Genomic DNA, 15,533 nt, shown 5'->3' on the forward strand with positions numbered 1-15,533 from the left:
TTTTAAATGAAGGAATCGACTATTTAACGTTTATCTTCACCTTAGTAATATTCAATTTAAATTAATGGCTTGGTAAGCTTTGCATATCATCAATTCAGAATGACACTGGTTGCTTTTTTTCCAGGGTAACCGGTACTACAAAGGTGTGGCTGAGGTGATAATTACAGTGATACTAAAGAACTGTGCGGACCTACAGTCTCACCGCACAGCTCCAAACAACCACTGCTGCACGCTACTACTGGGCAACGCCGACAACAACCTCGTCCATCGGCAAATCATCACGTGCGCTTAAATTACACATCGCAGCAATTGTGACAAGGCCACGTGTTTTTTTTCTATGTTGAATCGAACAAAATAATCGTTTTGCCTGATAATTAGAGACCCAGACATCGCACCTCCTTGCTTTGACATACCTCAAAGACACCGGTGAACCATCGACCACATCACAACATCAAACAGGCCAACGCGCACGTCTCCTGCAGTGCGATCAGTGGCCATGCAACCCAAACTATGGACCAGACAGTAAACCACTGTGGTCTCTGCTCTCCTTCAACCGAGCAGTATAAAAACGACACAAACTCGCTCCTGAAGCTCTCGTGGTTTATCAGATCTCGACATTGGCATTCAGCCCCTGAACATACAGCAATATAAAGGAATAGAGCATGATAATTAGCATCATATAGAAGTAAATGTAACAAAATAAATAGGCAGGCATTACGCCTCCTTCCTATATGTAAACAACATTGTTCCTAAAAACAAATGTAACAACATTTTAAATGCACTTGTTACTGGAATTTTTTTTTATAATAATCACCTGTTTTTGATAGGGCCTTTTACTCTGGGGTGTCTATGAGCGCTTGACGCGCAATAAGCGACTTACACCACGTCTCAGAAACATTTAAATGGGCACCCCCAGTGACAACTGTCCCTGTGGACACAAGGAGATTTAGCACCTGGCCTGCAATTGGGCATAAGGTTGCCAGTAGGGGGCGATGGTTGCTGTGTGTAATTCCAATTTAGTAATTTTTTACGTATTTCTGTATTCGTATTTGTCAACGAGTCGAACTGGTCTACTCGTTTTGAATGTCAAAAATCTTTAACGTCAGTGCAACATAGCGCACATATTTAATTATTAAGACACCTGCAGTAATAGTAAGTTGCGGAAACTACATATACAACCGATATGACCTTCACAGAGATTACATGCTGCTGAAAACAGGGAGTTTCATGAAGAAGATTGAAGTTGTTCGGCCGGAAAAGAGTGACGAGCTCAACGTTTACCTCCTCAGCTCTACATATGGTAAGTCTCAGGGTTGCCACCTTGTCCACAGACTACATCAGGACATATTTCTCAGTCAGCCTTGGTCAGGAGTCAGCTTCGGAGCCGCGTTCAGCTTCATACAGACTGCTTCATGATGTAATGTATGTACGTACAGTATTCACAAGTATGGCAGCTGTTGAAATATCAAGTTTTGTACCGAATTCGAAAAAAAGGCTCTTATTGTTATTTTGGTTGCCAACCCCTGGGCAAGGTCTAACGAAACTGTGCAGTGTCCTGGAATAAATTTCAACTCAATACTGGTACCAGGTCTAGGTAAAAAATAAATTACTGGTACCCGAGCACAGATGTCAATTCCCGAACAAGTGCCAATCTTGCACACGTTACACACAAACTTTATTTCATCCATGTAGCCTCTCGTCCAATTTTACTTGTTATTTATCAAAGGTTGCAATACAATGTGGATTCGTATGACATCTAAATGCGACAGCATCTCAAGACACCGTACACAAACAGAAGGCATATTATATTCTTGGTTCTTTCGGTAAAGTCACGTAGAAGGGAAACAATAAAATAATAAAAATATAAAACTATAAAATTATCACGACGTTTCGACTGCAACACAAGCAATCATCATCAGGTGTGAAAACCACAGCAAGATGATGATTGCTTGTGTTGCAGTCGAAACATCGTGAGAATTTTATTGTTTTATATTTTTATTAATTTATTGTTTCCCTTCTACGTGACTTTACCGAATAGAACCAAGAATATGAATCCCTGCAGTCACGAAAGCTTTAAATCAGAAGGCATATTTTCAAAAAATTATTTTTAGAGAGGCAGTCGGCCATAGGCAGAGGAAAAAGGAAGCTATTGATGCTGCATTTATACAAGGAGAAAGGCGTCGACAGAACTTATGACTGGGAGGAGGGAGGTCCAGATTATGGGGGCAGCAAACGAGAGTTAGCAACTTCCCAGTGAACCGAGGTTTACAGGGGGAATTTGACAGAAAACCTTGGTTGCTGGAGTGAAGAATATGTGGAGGGGAGTAGAGTGAGATGAGAGGAGAGATTTAGGCATGGGCGAGTCAATGGAGTATCTTTAGGACGGTGAGTGCTATTTTTAAATTGATCTGGGATTACATTGAGAGCCAGTGGAGGGATCTCAGTATTATGGTGATGTTTTGTTTACGGATGTGGACGAGAAGCCTGTCAGGGGCATCTTGCATCATCTGGAGTTTGAGGATGTGAGGAGATGTGAAAGTGTGGATGGCAGCTGGGGTAAGGAAATGGTGGGCGTGGAAAATGTGCAGGTGGAGGTATGAGGTTCTCCAGAGTTGACAGTAGAGAGATAACTCGTGCTCAGGATCAATTACAACTGAAAGGTTTCTCACACTCTCTGTGTATGTGGCAGAACAAAAAATGTGGTGAAGATGATTAAAGCTATCGTGGTAAAAATGTGGTTCTAATGCATTTCCCAGTTGGTATGGACATCCATGAGAACTTCACACCATTCTACTCTAGCCCTCGCACCTCTGGGCTCTACGGGAATGGGAGACATCAGCAGGCCCAATCCCTGCATGCTACTACCTGTGAGAAACCAAAGGCGTTTGCCTCAGCAGCGGCACAAGCAGCCGGCAATGGTTTGTGTCGCCTCATTTCTACATGCATTTTATATCAATTGGTTTATTTAGACTCTATGCATTTGATCCCATGGAAGCAATTTAGAATGCAGCATCTTCATATCTACAACACTCATATAATCCTTAAATTGTGCAATTGTTCCCACCAACTCATGCTGTGACAAGTATGTGGCAATATACATAGGGGACGTTAGGTGTGGTGCATTATATTTTGTTGTGAAGTTGACCTGTACATATACAACTTTACTGCAAAGATCATCTCTCTTGTGCTCAAGAGTTCCAAACTGACACAGCGGTGATGGACCCCTCCCTCCCCTCTTCCTTGAGACCCCGAAAATTAATATTTTATTCTCAGAGAAAATACATGAACTGTATATATTTTATACGACTTTAGGGATATATATATTCTTGGTTCTTTCGGTAAAGTCACGTTGAAGGGAAACAATAAAATAAAAAATATATATAAAACAATAAAATTCTCACGACGTTTCGACTGCAACACAAAGCAGTCATCACACCTGATGATGGCTGCTTGTGTTGCAGTCGAAACGTCGTAAGAATTGTATTGTTTTATATTTATTTTATTGTTTCCCTTCAACGTGACTTTACCGAAAGAACCAAGAATACGAATCACTGCAGTCACGAAATCTTTAAATCACGACTTTAGGGATCTAATTAAATCTTCAGGACTGTCTCCCCCACCCTCCTTGGAACGTTTTAAGACATGCTTCTGCACACTAGAGTGGCTTACACATCTCGACTCTTCGCTCGACCTACAATATGCTGAAAGTAATGTTCATAAACATTCAGCGTTTGATTGTATTTGTCACGTGATGTGTAATGTGTCATTATAAAACACGTTTACAGTGAAAAAGACTTCTCCACAGAGCTCTCGTTTGTTTCTGAAGGTTACTCTGCTGGCTTGGAAGATTCCAAGAGAAGCTGTCTTCACAACTGTAAAAATAAACAAATGTGTGGACACGAGTGCTGTGAGTACCTTCATCGTGATTCAACGTATTTACAAAGTTATTACTACGAGCAATTGTGATTATTTTGGGTTGGGTATCATATCGTATTTCATCAAACGAAGACCGATACACTTCTGGCCATTCACCAGCGTTGATCCAAGCAAATCTGACATTGCTGATGAGACACTGAATTCCAAAACTGGTGCAGCGTTTTATTGTATTAAACACATTTTGCTGCAATTATGCACTCCCAGAATGGAGGTTTGACAGATGGGATGTATACAATTACTTTAATGTTCATGTGGAGGGACAGACGTGGAATGCGTGCTGTGCGCGTATTTATTTTGTTTACAGGCTGGTAATGGAATGTGTAAAATAATGTGATTTGACACGATTCCATTCAAGACTGCATTATTTTTTGTTATCAAGCTTCTTCTGTCTCATTCGTATGGTCTGCCTCGTAGATTCTGTCTTGTGCGGTCTCATTTTGAACGTTAGCCAAAATGATACATTTGCATATAATTTTCATCAGTCATCGATCATTCTCATGCACAATTGGTTGCACGCATCATAGGCCTGCTAAATAAATAACTCGTATAGTCTTTGTTTTGCCGCTCAAATGAGCATTTGGCGATACTCATTTCCTGATGACAGCCATAGTCCAGTGGTGCTAATTCTGCATTCCTGTGGTGGGGTGAGTGAATCACAGGAGTTTGATTCTGTTGTCTTCCCCACAATATGATACAAATTTTACTGACCCTGGAGAATGTAGGCTGAGCCAACCCCCCCACTAGGATCTGAACCCGCAAGGCGAAATCACCTGATGAATGCAGTGTTGTCACTCAGGTCTAAGCGCCTGCGTTGTTGTTTTAACTTGTAGGCAAAGGGAATATGGCCAGGTCAATGCCGCTAACACCCAGCACCCCGAGCGCTGACGTGCGTAGCTTCCTGAGTGAACTAAAAAGCAAGACCGTAAGTGTAACAGGCTTTCCGAGTCACAAAAGGCTCAAGGTATGAGTGAAAATGTCACGGTTAAACATCACACATTTTGACAGCCCTCATATCTGTCACCGCACCTGTGTTCATACTGTACCTCGTTTTGTTTTGTGTAAATTGGCACGCGCGTAGCAAACACGCATGCAAACATTTAGAACGGACAGAGTGTTGTACAATGAGTACCGCACCCTGTCAACGTACAAATGAATACACAATGCAGTGGTGCACACCGCTCCACTATGTGGACTGCACTCGAGATGCTGTAAGAGTTGTGCATTGTCTCATGTTGAAGTGGCTCTGGGAGCGAGAGTGCTCTAGGGGAGTCGCACAACCAAAGCTGCCACTGCTCCCCTGTGGCCTGAATTTAAAAATTTAGCTTTAGATGACCGACGTATGAACTTATTTTGTATGTTGATTATAGTGCGCTACTACTGCTATTGTTCATCCGGCTGTTATGACTTATGCAGCTAGCGAAGGACGCTAGGTTTAGTGATGCGTGTTGTGTGTGTGTGTGTCGCTATTGTAACCTTTTAATCACATTTGTTGGGAGAACTGTTACGTTGTTTAGGTAGCATTGTTTCAGTAAGTTTTAGAGGGGCTTGGTTTGGCCCGATTTTTTTTATTTAGTATCGATTTATACTTAAATTTGTTTTATCTGTATTGTATTATGATTGTTATTGGGATCAAACATCGAAACGGATTTTTTTTGCACTTTTTGTACGCAGCATGAACGGGGCAGTGCTTTTTCTGTAGGATTTTATTGATTATGTACGTGGTGATGTTTAGATATGTGTACAATTAATTTTAGGTGTAGCTTGTAATTTTATTGTTTGTTGCGGCGGTTGCACCCAAACCAATAGCCGATTGGCTCACAGGGTCAATCCTAATAAATGAAACTGAAACTGAAGTGTGCCCATTGCGGTTTTCTCTCTAGGGATGGTGACGGATTACCACAGCCCTTGTCTGAATGCGTTTCTTTGTAGCCTTTGCTACATTTTAAAATATAAGCACCCATGTATCAATAAGCACCCATGCTTTGTGAAATATTCTGAGATGCATTTGTATGTATGTATGTTGAGGTTCTTTCACACCGTACAGCGAGGGAAAAAAAAGTATTTGATCCCCTGCTGATTTTGTACGTTTGCCCACTGACAAAGAAATGATCAGTCTATAATTTTAATGGTAGGTTTATTTGAACAGTGAGAGATAGAATAACAACAACAAAATCCAGAAAAACGCATGTCAAAATTTTTATAAATTGATTTGCATTTTAATGAGGGAAATAAGTATTTGACCCCTCTGCAAAACACGACTTAGTACTTGGTGGCAAAACCCTTGTTGGCAATCACAGAGGTCAGACGTTTCTTGTAGTTGGCCACCAGGTTTGCCACATCTCAGGAGGGATTTTGTCCCACTCCTCTTGGCAGATCTTCTCCAAGTCATTAAGGTTTCGAGGCTGACGTTTGTCAACTCGAACCTTCAGCTCCCTCCACAGATTTTCTATGGGATTAAGGTCTGGAGACTGGCTAGGCCACTCCAGGACCTTAATGTGCTTCTTCTTGAGCCACTCCTTTGTTGCCTTGGCCGTGTGTTTTGGGTCATTGTCATGCTGGAATACCCATCAACGACCCATTTTCAATGCCCTGGCTGAGGGAAGGAGGTTCTCACCCAAGATTTGACGGTACATGGCCCCGTCCATCGTCCCTTTGATGCGGTGAAGTTGTCCGGTCCCCTTATCAGAAAAACACCCCCAAAGAATAATGTTTCCACCTCCATGTTTGACGGTGGGGATGGTGTTCTTGGGGTCATAGGCAGCATTCCACCTCCAAACACGGCGAGTTGAGTTGATGCCAAAGAGCTCCATTTTGGTCTCATCTGACCACAACACTTTCACCCAGTTGTCCTCTGAATCATTCAGATGTTCATTGGCAAACTTCACACGGGCATGTATATGTGCTTTCTTGAGCAGGGGGACCTTGCGGGCGCTGCAGGATTTTAGTCCTTCACGGCATAGTGTGTTACCAATTGTTTTCTTGGTGACTATGGTCCCAGCTACCTTGAGATCATTGATGCCAGTTAAAAAGGGTAAAACCTATTACTATATCCTCCCGTGTAGTTCTGGGCTGATTCCTCACCGTTCTCATGATCATTGCAACTCCACGAGGTGATATCTTGCACGGAGCCCCAGACCGAGGGAGATTGACAGTTCTTTTGTGTTTCTTCCATTTGCGAATAATCGCACCAACTGTTGTCACCTTCTCACCAAGTTGCTTGGCAATGGTCTTGTAGCCCATTCCAGCCTTGTGTAGGTCTACAATCTTGTCCCTGACATCCTTGGAGAGCTCTTTGGTCTTGGCCATGGTGGAGAGTTTGGAATCTGATTGATTGATTGCTTCTGTGGACAGGTGTCTTTTATACAGGTAACAAGCTGAGATTAGGAGCACTCCCTTTAAGAGTGTGCTCCTAATCTCAGCTCGTTACCTGTATTAAAGACACCTGGGAGCCAGAAATCTTTCTGACTGAGAGGGGGTCAAATACTTATTTCCCTCATTAAAATGCAAATCAATTTATAACATTTTTGACATGCGTTTTTCTGGATTTTCTTGTTATTCTTTCTCTCACTGTTCAAGCAAACCTACCATTAAAATTATCGACTGATCATTTCTTTGTAAGTGGGCAAACGTACAAAATCAGCAGGGGATCAAATACTTTTTCCCCTCACTGTACGTAGCCAACCGTGCCATATCGGAGGTGCGGGGGAAGGACAACAAACTAAACACGAAAATCAGTTTAAAAAATAATTAGTTTTCAATTTAGATTTAAAAGTGCATCAGGATTAAACGTGGCATTATTGACTTGATTTCATTAGTAACAGGCCATTGTTATAATAATTGTCATGTTATACGAAACAAAACGTTTCAGATTGTATTTGCGTTCAGCACGATAATTGTCAACCCTTGATATACCTTAAGCATGTTGTGAGCATCCTGTCGTGTCTTGTGTTGAGTACATTCATCATAGGTTTGCTCTGTAAAGGGGGGAATCGCAGTGAATTTATCCAAGTTTGCTCACGTCCCTAAGCCTCAGTGTGGACTGCATGATGATAGGTACGTTTGACGGTAAATTAAGTGTGCTGAAAATTAAAAATGCAACAGTGATGAATACTTTTGATTTAAAGCTTTCGTGACTGCAGGGATTCATATTTTTGGTTATTTAGGTAAAGTCATTTGATTGTTTAATATTTTTATTATTTTATTGCTCTCCTATTGTTTCACGACGTTTCGACTGCAACACAAGCAATCATCATCAGGTGTGAAAACCACAGCAATCATCATCAGGTGTGAAAACCACAGATTTGTGGTTTTCACACCTGATGATGATTGCTTGTGTTGCAGTCAAAACGTCGTGAGAATGTTATTGTTTTATATTTTTATTTTTTAATTGTTCCCCTTCTACGTGGTGACTTTACCGAAAGAACCAAGAATATGGTGATTAATACATTAATTATGCTGAGTCATACCGTGTTAAGGTGTGTTGTACTTGTATAGCCATGGCAAAGCTTGATATTTTAAACGTGTTTGTCTTATTGCAGATGCAGTGGCCCTTCTGAGCTCCTGTCCCCACAAGGCCAGTTGGGTAATTTGGTTATGTCTGTAGATAATAGCTATATGCTCAACTTAAAATGCTACACTTGTCATTTTGATAACTCTGTGTCGTCTGAGCTCTTAACCTCCTAATGCAATGACTACAATTAACTGCAACGTTTGATTTTAAAATAAGCGATGCAGGAGAGACTATGTGTCTCTTTGCCTATCTCTCTCTGGGCCCTTTGGTCGAGTGTCTGTCCCACGAGACATGCTTCATCATGCCCTTCATGTCTTATCTATCTCTCTGTCCCTTCCGCTTCCAAAGTGTAAAATCTTGGAGTATCAAAGGCCACCCTGATTTTCTTGTAATCATGCATCTTTTTTCACCTTGCGATACAGAACAATAATAAGGCACTGTTGTATTTATATGTTTATAACCCTACATTTTAATTGTGCAAACCTGGAAGCAAATTAAAGGAGATAAGAAAAGATGGAGGCTTAAAATACCGTCGTCAAAAAAGTCAGAATAATTGTCTTGCTCAAATGAGCATTGTTACACACTGCTGTTTATAGCCCTGATCCAGCGGTGGGATTTCACCTTTCCGACGGCAGGGGCAGACCCTATGCATAGGACAACCACAGATTAATTGTTCTCACACACACTGGTACTTACAGACCACGCAGGGTTGATGGGCAGAGTCAATCCCAAATGAGGATTTAAATTTGTAATCTTCCAATTTGCAAGCATTCGATCTCGTGCTGAGCCACAACGTCGGATAGCTTTAAAATGCGGCCATAGACTCTAAAAAGAGCTCAACATAATTCGCTTGGGAATGTATTATAATAGATGATAAAATCAATTAAAATGTAATTCCTTGATTTCTTTTCCAGATTAAAAAATGTCAAAAGTACAAGGCCAAGCATATAAAGCTGTTTCCGACATACAGGGTATCCCAAAAGTTAGAGTAATTTCATTTAATGTAACACTGGCATTAAAAAAATGTGTTTATTCTTTAAGGTAATATTTTATCTATTATTATTAATACCTATTTTCTTCTGCCCCTGGGGTCACCTCGACAAAGAACCCGAATTGAATTGAGACAAAATAATTGATGAATGTTCAAAGATTACACCTGCAGTCAAAAGAGTCCTTAATGAATTTCAAAAGAGAATTCAAGCATCCATTAATGTCAATGGGAGTCAGTTTGAACGTTTGTTAAAATAAATCAAATAACCCGATGTGGTTTGTAAAAAATAAGTATAATAACTCTTTGTGCCCTTACTTTTGGGCTGCTACTGTATATTTATGCACTCTGGATAGGGACAAACATTTAACATGCAACAATATACATCAAGAAGCTTTGTAATACCGCTCTCTATGAAACGTGGTGTGTGCAGCTGTGTTTGCTGGTGACAAGATTGTGGATCATCGCACGTCGGGGTCAACAGAGTTACCAAGTGGAGTGGCCAAACTCCGATCTCCCGTGAGCGTCACTGATGTTCCAGCTCCAGCATTTCGAAATCAAGACGACAGTGGGTCTGTCTCCCAGATCACCTTTCACACAACACACATTCAACATGCAAACGTTATTCAGCGAAATCATCCAAAATGCACCACCAGGTCTTACCAGTCCAAAGCTAATCAGGTTTAAGTCTGATTAAGCATTCAATGGGTGGTCATCGGGACATGCCAGATGTTGATAGCTTGGACTATGATCTGGGTTGTCTCCGAGTTTTCCAGTTTTCTACAACATGCTAACTTTCTCATGAATGGAAATGGCCAAACATCCCAAACCAAGATCTTCTGGAAGCACAGTCTTAGTAGTCAGTGAGGTTTTCCTGGAAAATTAAATAGCTTGATCTTTAAGAGAGTAATGCAAGTTATGGGTCGAAATAAGCAACAGCCAATCAGAATATTCTGGTTGATACTGGTTTACTAGTATCAAGTCGATACCAGATGACAGGTATGGACTAGAATACCTATTTAAACAGTTCACATAATTAGCCTGACTTCATCCTGATTACAGTGTGGCATTCAGGCAAGATGGGAGGGCCCATTGGGTGTGGCCGGCCTGGTGGAATCGCAAATGAAATGTTGAATTTTAGCCTCCTTGACGATCACAGCGATGCCGATGCCTATGGAGTACATTTCAATGGCATTACTGGCCAGCTGGTTTCATGGTCTACGGCAGGGGTGGGGAACCTTTTTATCTGCCAAGGGCCATTTGGATATTTATATAACATCATTCGTGTTATATAAACAAATTAATTGGTGATAGTTAATAGTACAAAGGTAGATTGCCAATACTGCTAAATAGGCCACATTCTGGTTGTGCAGAGTCGACAAGAGGCATGGCAACCATAGGAAGAGACCTTATGACAGATGCTCAGGACTGGATGGGCAGTGGAGTCACCAGGAGCAGCGTGATCCAGCTGTTCCCCCGTGTGTCACACAAGCCAACCAACCCTTGCCAGCACATCCTGAGCAGGTAAAATTGCATCACAGACTTAACGTGAAAATGTAAATACTACATTTAATATGCACGTTTGGTAAGAATATGATAAACCACGATCGCACGCGCGGTTTAAGGTTTAGTTCCAAAGAAAGCAATGCAATTATGATTATTCATAGAATTTAACAACAGTTACCTCCTTATCACTGTTCTGTATCTGCTGTGACTACTCTTCGCTTGAACCTCACCCATTGAACTCTACACATATAATAATAATAGGGTTTTCCCCCTTTTTTCTGGCAACAAAACTGAAACCTTTTTACAAGGATTCATGTCTACTGCATTAACCACAATACTTGCAGTCAAAATGCAAACAAAACACATACTATGATAATATGATGCATTGTCCTTGAAACTGATTGGTCCACACCAGGGGACGGCTTTCTTTTGAGCCTCTACCCAATTGGTGCTCGACCAGATGACATCAAAAGGCTCAAAAGAAAGCCGTCCCTTGGTGTGGACCAATCAGTTTCAAGGACAATGCATATATTATCATAGTATGTGTTTTGTTTGCATTTTGACTGCAGGTATTGTGGTTAATGCAGACATGAATCCTCGTAAAAAGGTTTCAGTTTTGTTGCCAGAAAAAAGAGGAAAAACCCTATTATTATATTTTGGTACTGGCAAAGGAAGTCTAAGGATGTAGATGCTCTACACACATGTTGAGCGCTCGGTTTACCGGACTGTTTCATCTCATCCACGCTCTGCATGCGCTAACCACAACAACTCCCTCTTTGCTTCTTTCTTCTTCCCTCGCTTGTAGAAGTCTCGTGGTATCAACGGCTGTCGCCACGATGACATCTTGTGTTTTGACACGATTGTGATTGGAGGGCGATGTTTAAGTGCTTACTCTTTTTTGACATCTCAGGTGGCATGCGGTGTGAAATCCTACGGTGATTCCAAAAGTCGCATGTTTTTTTCTCCAAGTTCCACTAGGTGAGACAAACCAGTGCTTTAAACAACGGGCCCAAACACCGGTGCAGTATTATCGTATTTAACGTTCTTATACAGTGCCTGCCCCAGCGGTAGTGGGTTTTTTCCCCCGCTTGTTGTAAAGGTCCCGGGGTTAGAATCTAGCAGACTGTCCTGGATATTACTGCCAGGCAATGAACTGCTAAGTACGACACGCCGTCTGCTTCGAAGAGGATGCTAGAAGAGCCCGTGGCATTGTTTTAAGATGAGTTGGCCATTGCGTGCCGGAGTCAAATTTGCAAATGACAGTCCTGCACTATTGTACGCCGTATATTGAAAGGTTGAATTTCCCGTGGGGGTAAGAAGTGAAACGCTTAGTGACGGTGCTGTTGTTACGAGTGTGTAACAGGGAGTTCATTGAATCTTCAGACAGTGATTGTACTCGGTTGTCAAGAAATTGCCATCCGCCACAGTCGGTTCGTGACCTTGTGCAATGTGTCAATAGTGAGGAAGGGAATCAAGGCATAGTTTATACATTCCAAATGTTAGGATTTATTGTATTCTAGATCGGGTTACCGTCCTTCTGTCTGTCGTCGTGAAGCATGTTTAAAGAATCCGTCCGCGTTGGTGCCCTATAAAAAAAATATTGAGGGAATTGCACGTGAGAGAAAATGAATCAGAACAACCCACCCTCCCATATTAAACATGAGCAACCCTCACAAGTCCAGTCATGAAGCTGGGTGTAATTACCAGCGAAGCGTCACAGTACGCAATTTGTAAATGTTGTGCATTTATCAATGGTATGGGTTTCTTGGGTTAGATCGCAAAAATGTAAATGTGTCGTTAAACCCGCCACCACCCGACACAGCCAACTAGTAAGGTTTGTCATGTAAACAGAACGTGCCAATTCGTTACTAGTACAGCACGCCGGTGTGTTGCAGAGCAAATCCACAACATTAACAATCTGAGTACGACGTTTCGCCAGTGTTCGCGACCAGCATCATCAGGCGACAGCCAGATTTGTTCTGTCCTCCTGTCTCCACAAATCTGGCTATCGCCTGATGATGCTGTTTGTAATTACTGGCGAAACGTTGTACTCAGTTTGTAAATGTTGTGGGTTTACTCCACAACACACCCGGTGTGCTGTGCAGGTAACGAGTTGGCATGTTCTGTTCAGATGTCATAGTTTTCATAGTTTCATAATTTCATTATTTGGTATAGCCCTGTGAGCCATTCGGCTCTTGAATCGGGTGCAACCGCAACAAACAAAAAACATGAACAAGAAAACATCTTGAAGTGATTTTGTGCATGTGCAAACAGAAAATCCAGGAAAAAACATAAAAATATTCCTGAAATAGCACTGCACACCAACGCTGTGTGCAAAAATCCCAGTGGGATGCAAGTCAAACAAAAACAAGAAAACTTAGATTAGGGCATCAGTCTAACTCCGTACTACAATAAACAAAAACATTACCAAACCCAAAAACTTTTAGAAATCACCAAAATAAAGCCATAAATGCAATGTAACAGTGATCATAGGAACTGTGACCGAATTTTTAACAATAAACTACATAAATAACATGTAACACCAAACCCTAGAGCCACAGCTATGTCGGGTGGTGGCGGGTTTAACCACACATTTATATTTGCGTGATATAACCCCCCCTCCAAAAAAACCTTACTAGTACAGCACGTTGATGTAACGGAGAGCAAATCCACAACATTTTTAATCTGAGCACGACGTTTCGCCAGTGATTACAACCAGCATCATCAGGCGGACGGCCAGATCTGTGCATTTACTCTGCAACACACCGGTGGGCTTAAGTATGAACTAATTGGCACGTCTTGTTTACGTGACAAACCTTACTAATTGGCTGTGTTGGGTGGTGGTGGGATAACGACACATTTATGCGATCTAACCCAAACAAAAACCTTTCTACTGTATTCATAGCAATTGGCGCCCCCTATTGGAGTGATGTATTTTTTGACCGATGTTTTCCTGGGTTAATAAGTATAGTGACTATAGTCTATATGGTGAATAATATGGCCTACTGTGAGGGTTTTTTAAAATTGACGCACTAATTGTAATGCTGGTCGTTGTTGTTCGACATTTTAGCGTACAACAAACGGAGGACGCTGAGGATGCTATGAAGAACTTTCTGAAAATATTTAGAGGGATTTTCTGAGTTGGTAAATTGATTTTGAAACGTCTGACCGAGGTGTTCTAGCAAAATTGCGTCACTTATATTCTTTACGGATGGTCTTCATCATAACAGCAATTTCCTTGCCTGCAACACAACTTGTATAAGTTAATGTTTTTTTTTTATAATGTAGTTTATCTAATAAAAACATTTCACGGTTGGTGTTGCATATCTAATCCTCTGATCGTATTACCAGTTTCAGTAAATGGTCAAGAGATGTAATGTTCCACAGTTGTGAAAATAAAGTCAAAGTTTCAAAATACTTTTGAGCGCCGAACGACGCCTCTGAAAGGTTTTTAGCCAGCGGAAGGACAAAGAAAATCCTTCTGTGATAGCGGAGGCGGCGGGGAGGGGGGACTGTGGACACAGCTCCTGTATGGGATGGAGAGTTTCTCCAGCGACCTAGGGGAAGAGGAGACGAGGCCACATGGTGGGAGACTGTGACGCAGATCTGAGAGAGGTCGCTGTTGTGCAGCAGCAGCGGTAGCAGCTGCGGGGATTGACGGGAGGGTAGAACGCGTTGGAACCTGTGCCAGGCTAGGTGCAGGAGGTCACGGGACAGACCCAGCAGGTGACATTAGTTGACTCACCGAGATGACTGGCAGATGCACCACTGTGCCAGGCTAGGTGCAGGAGGTCACGGGACAGGCCCAGCAGGTGGCATTAGTTTACTGACCGAGATGACTGGCAGATGCACCACTGTGCCAGGCTAGGTGCAGGAGGTCACGGGATATACCCAGCAGGTGACATTAGTTGACTCACCGAGATGACTGGCAGATGCACCACTGTGCCAGACTAGGTGCAGGAGGTCACGGGACAGACCCAGCAGGTGACATTAGTTGATTCTTTAGCACCCATGCAGAACTGCCATAAAGTGGCGGTGACGTGACCACAGTGCTTGTGCCAGGTTAGGTGCACTTAAAGTGCACACTTTGAGGCCACGTGAAGTATCGAAGGCTCTCTGCGAGCCGGTCACGGGACAGACTGACCGAGATGACTGGCTGTTTCACCACCTGTGCTCCCCATTGTGCCAACTCGCTGTATTTTATCCGCCCAGTGCAACGCTCGTTGTTGTGAGCGTCGCTTCTCCAACCACTGCTGTTGTTGGGAGGGCGACTGCCTCTACTGCCCAGTAGCGTTCTTCAGGAAACTCCTCCACAGAGGCCAAGCTTGGCACCGCTGGTCGGCAAGTCCACTCAGCTCCAAATACTCCTGTGCCGCATCAGTCCATCCCTTCTCATAGTTTCATAGTTTCATTTATATGGTATAGCCCTGTGAGCCATTCGGCTCTTGAATCGGGTGCAACGCAAACAAACAAAAAAACATGAACAAGAAAACATCTTAAAGTGACTTTGTGCATGTGCAAACAGAAAATCCAGGGAAAAAACATCAAAATATTCCTGAAATAGCACCGTACACCAACGCTGTGTGCAAAAAT

At 42.3% G+C, this 15,533-nt stretch overlaps 1 protein-coding gene across 1 annotated transcript in view; it reads left to right on the forward strand.

The window, feature by feature from the left end:
- LOC142913276 (putative ATP-dependent DNA helicase HFM1) overlaps positions 1-14,357 on the forward strand; it is a 46,730-nt gene extending 32,373 nt beyond the window's left edge. Inside the window, exons 26-36 of the mRNA XM_076060814.1 lie at positions 125-282; positions 1,197-1,300; positions 2,757-2,918; positions 3,827-3,907; positions 4,767-4,897; positions 7,904-7,989; positions 8,475-8,518; positions 9,868-10,006; positions 10,808-10,958; positions 11,851-11,918; positions 14,011-14,357. Coding sequence (XP_075916929.1) covers positions 125-282; positions 1,197-1,300; positions 2,757-2,918; positions 3,827-3,907; positions 4,767-4,897; positions 7,904-7,989; positions 8,475-8,518; positions 9,868-10,006; positions 10,808-10,958; positions 11,851-11,918; positions 14,011-14,080 — 1,194 coding nt within the window. The 3' untranslated portion in view covers positions 14,081-14,357. The remainder of the gene's footprint in view (positions 1-124; positions 283-1,196; positions 1,301-2,756; positions 2,919-3,826; positions 3,908-4,766; positions 4,898-7,903; positions 7,990-8,474; positions 8,519-9,867; positions 10,007-10,807; positions 10,959-11,850; positions 11,919-14,010) is intronic.
- The last annotated feature ends 1,176 nt before the right edge of the window (positions 14,358-15,533 follow it).

This window comes from Petromyzon marinus, unplaced genomic scaffold, assembly GCF_048934315.1.
Source record: "Petromyzon marinus isolate PM22_M1 ecotype Great Lakes invasive population unplaced genomic scaffold, UKy_Petmar_22M1.pri1.0 PM_G_Scaffold_24, whole genome shotgun sequence".
NCBI lineage: Eukaryota > Metazoa > Chordata > Hyperoartia > Petromyzontiformes > Petromyzontidae > Petromyzon > Petromyzon marinus.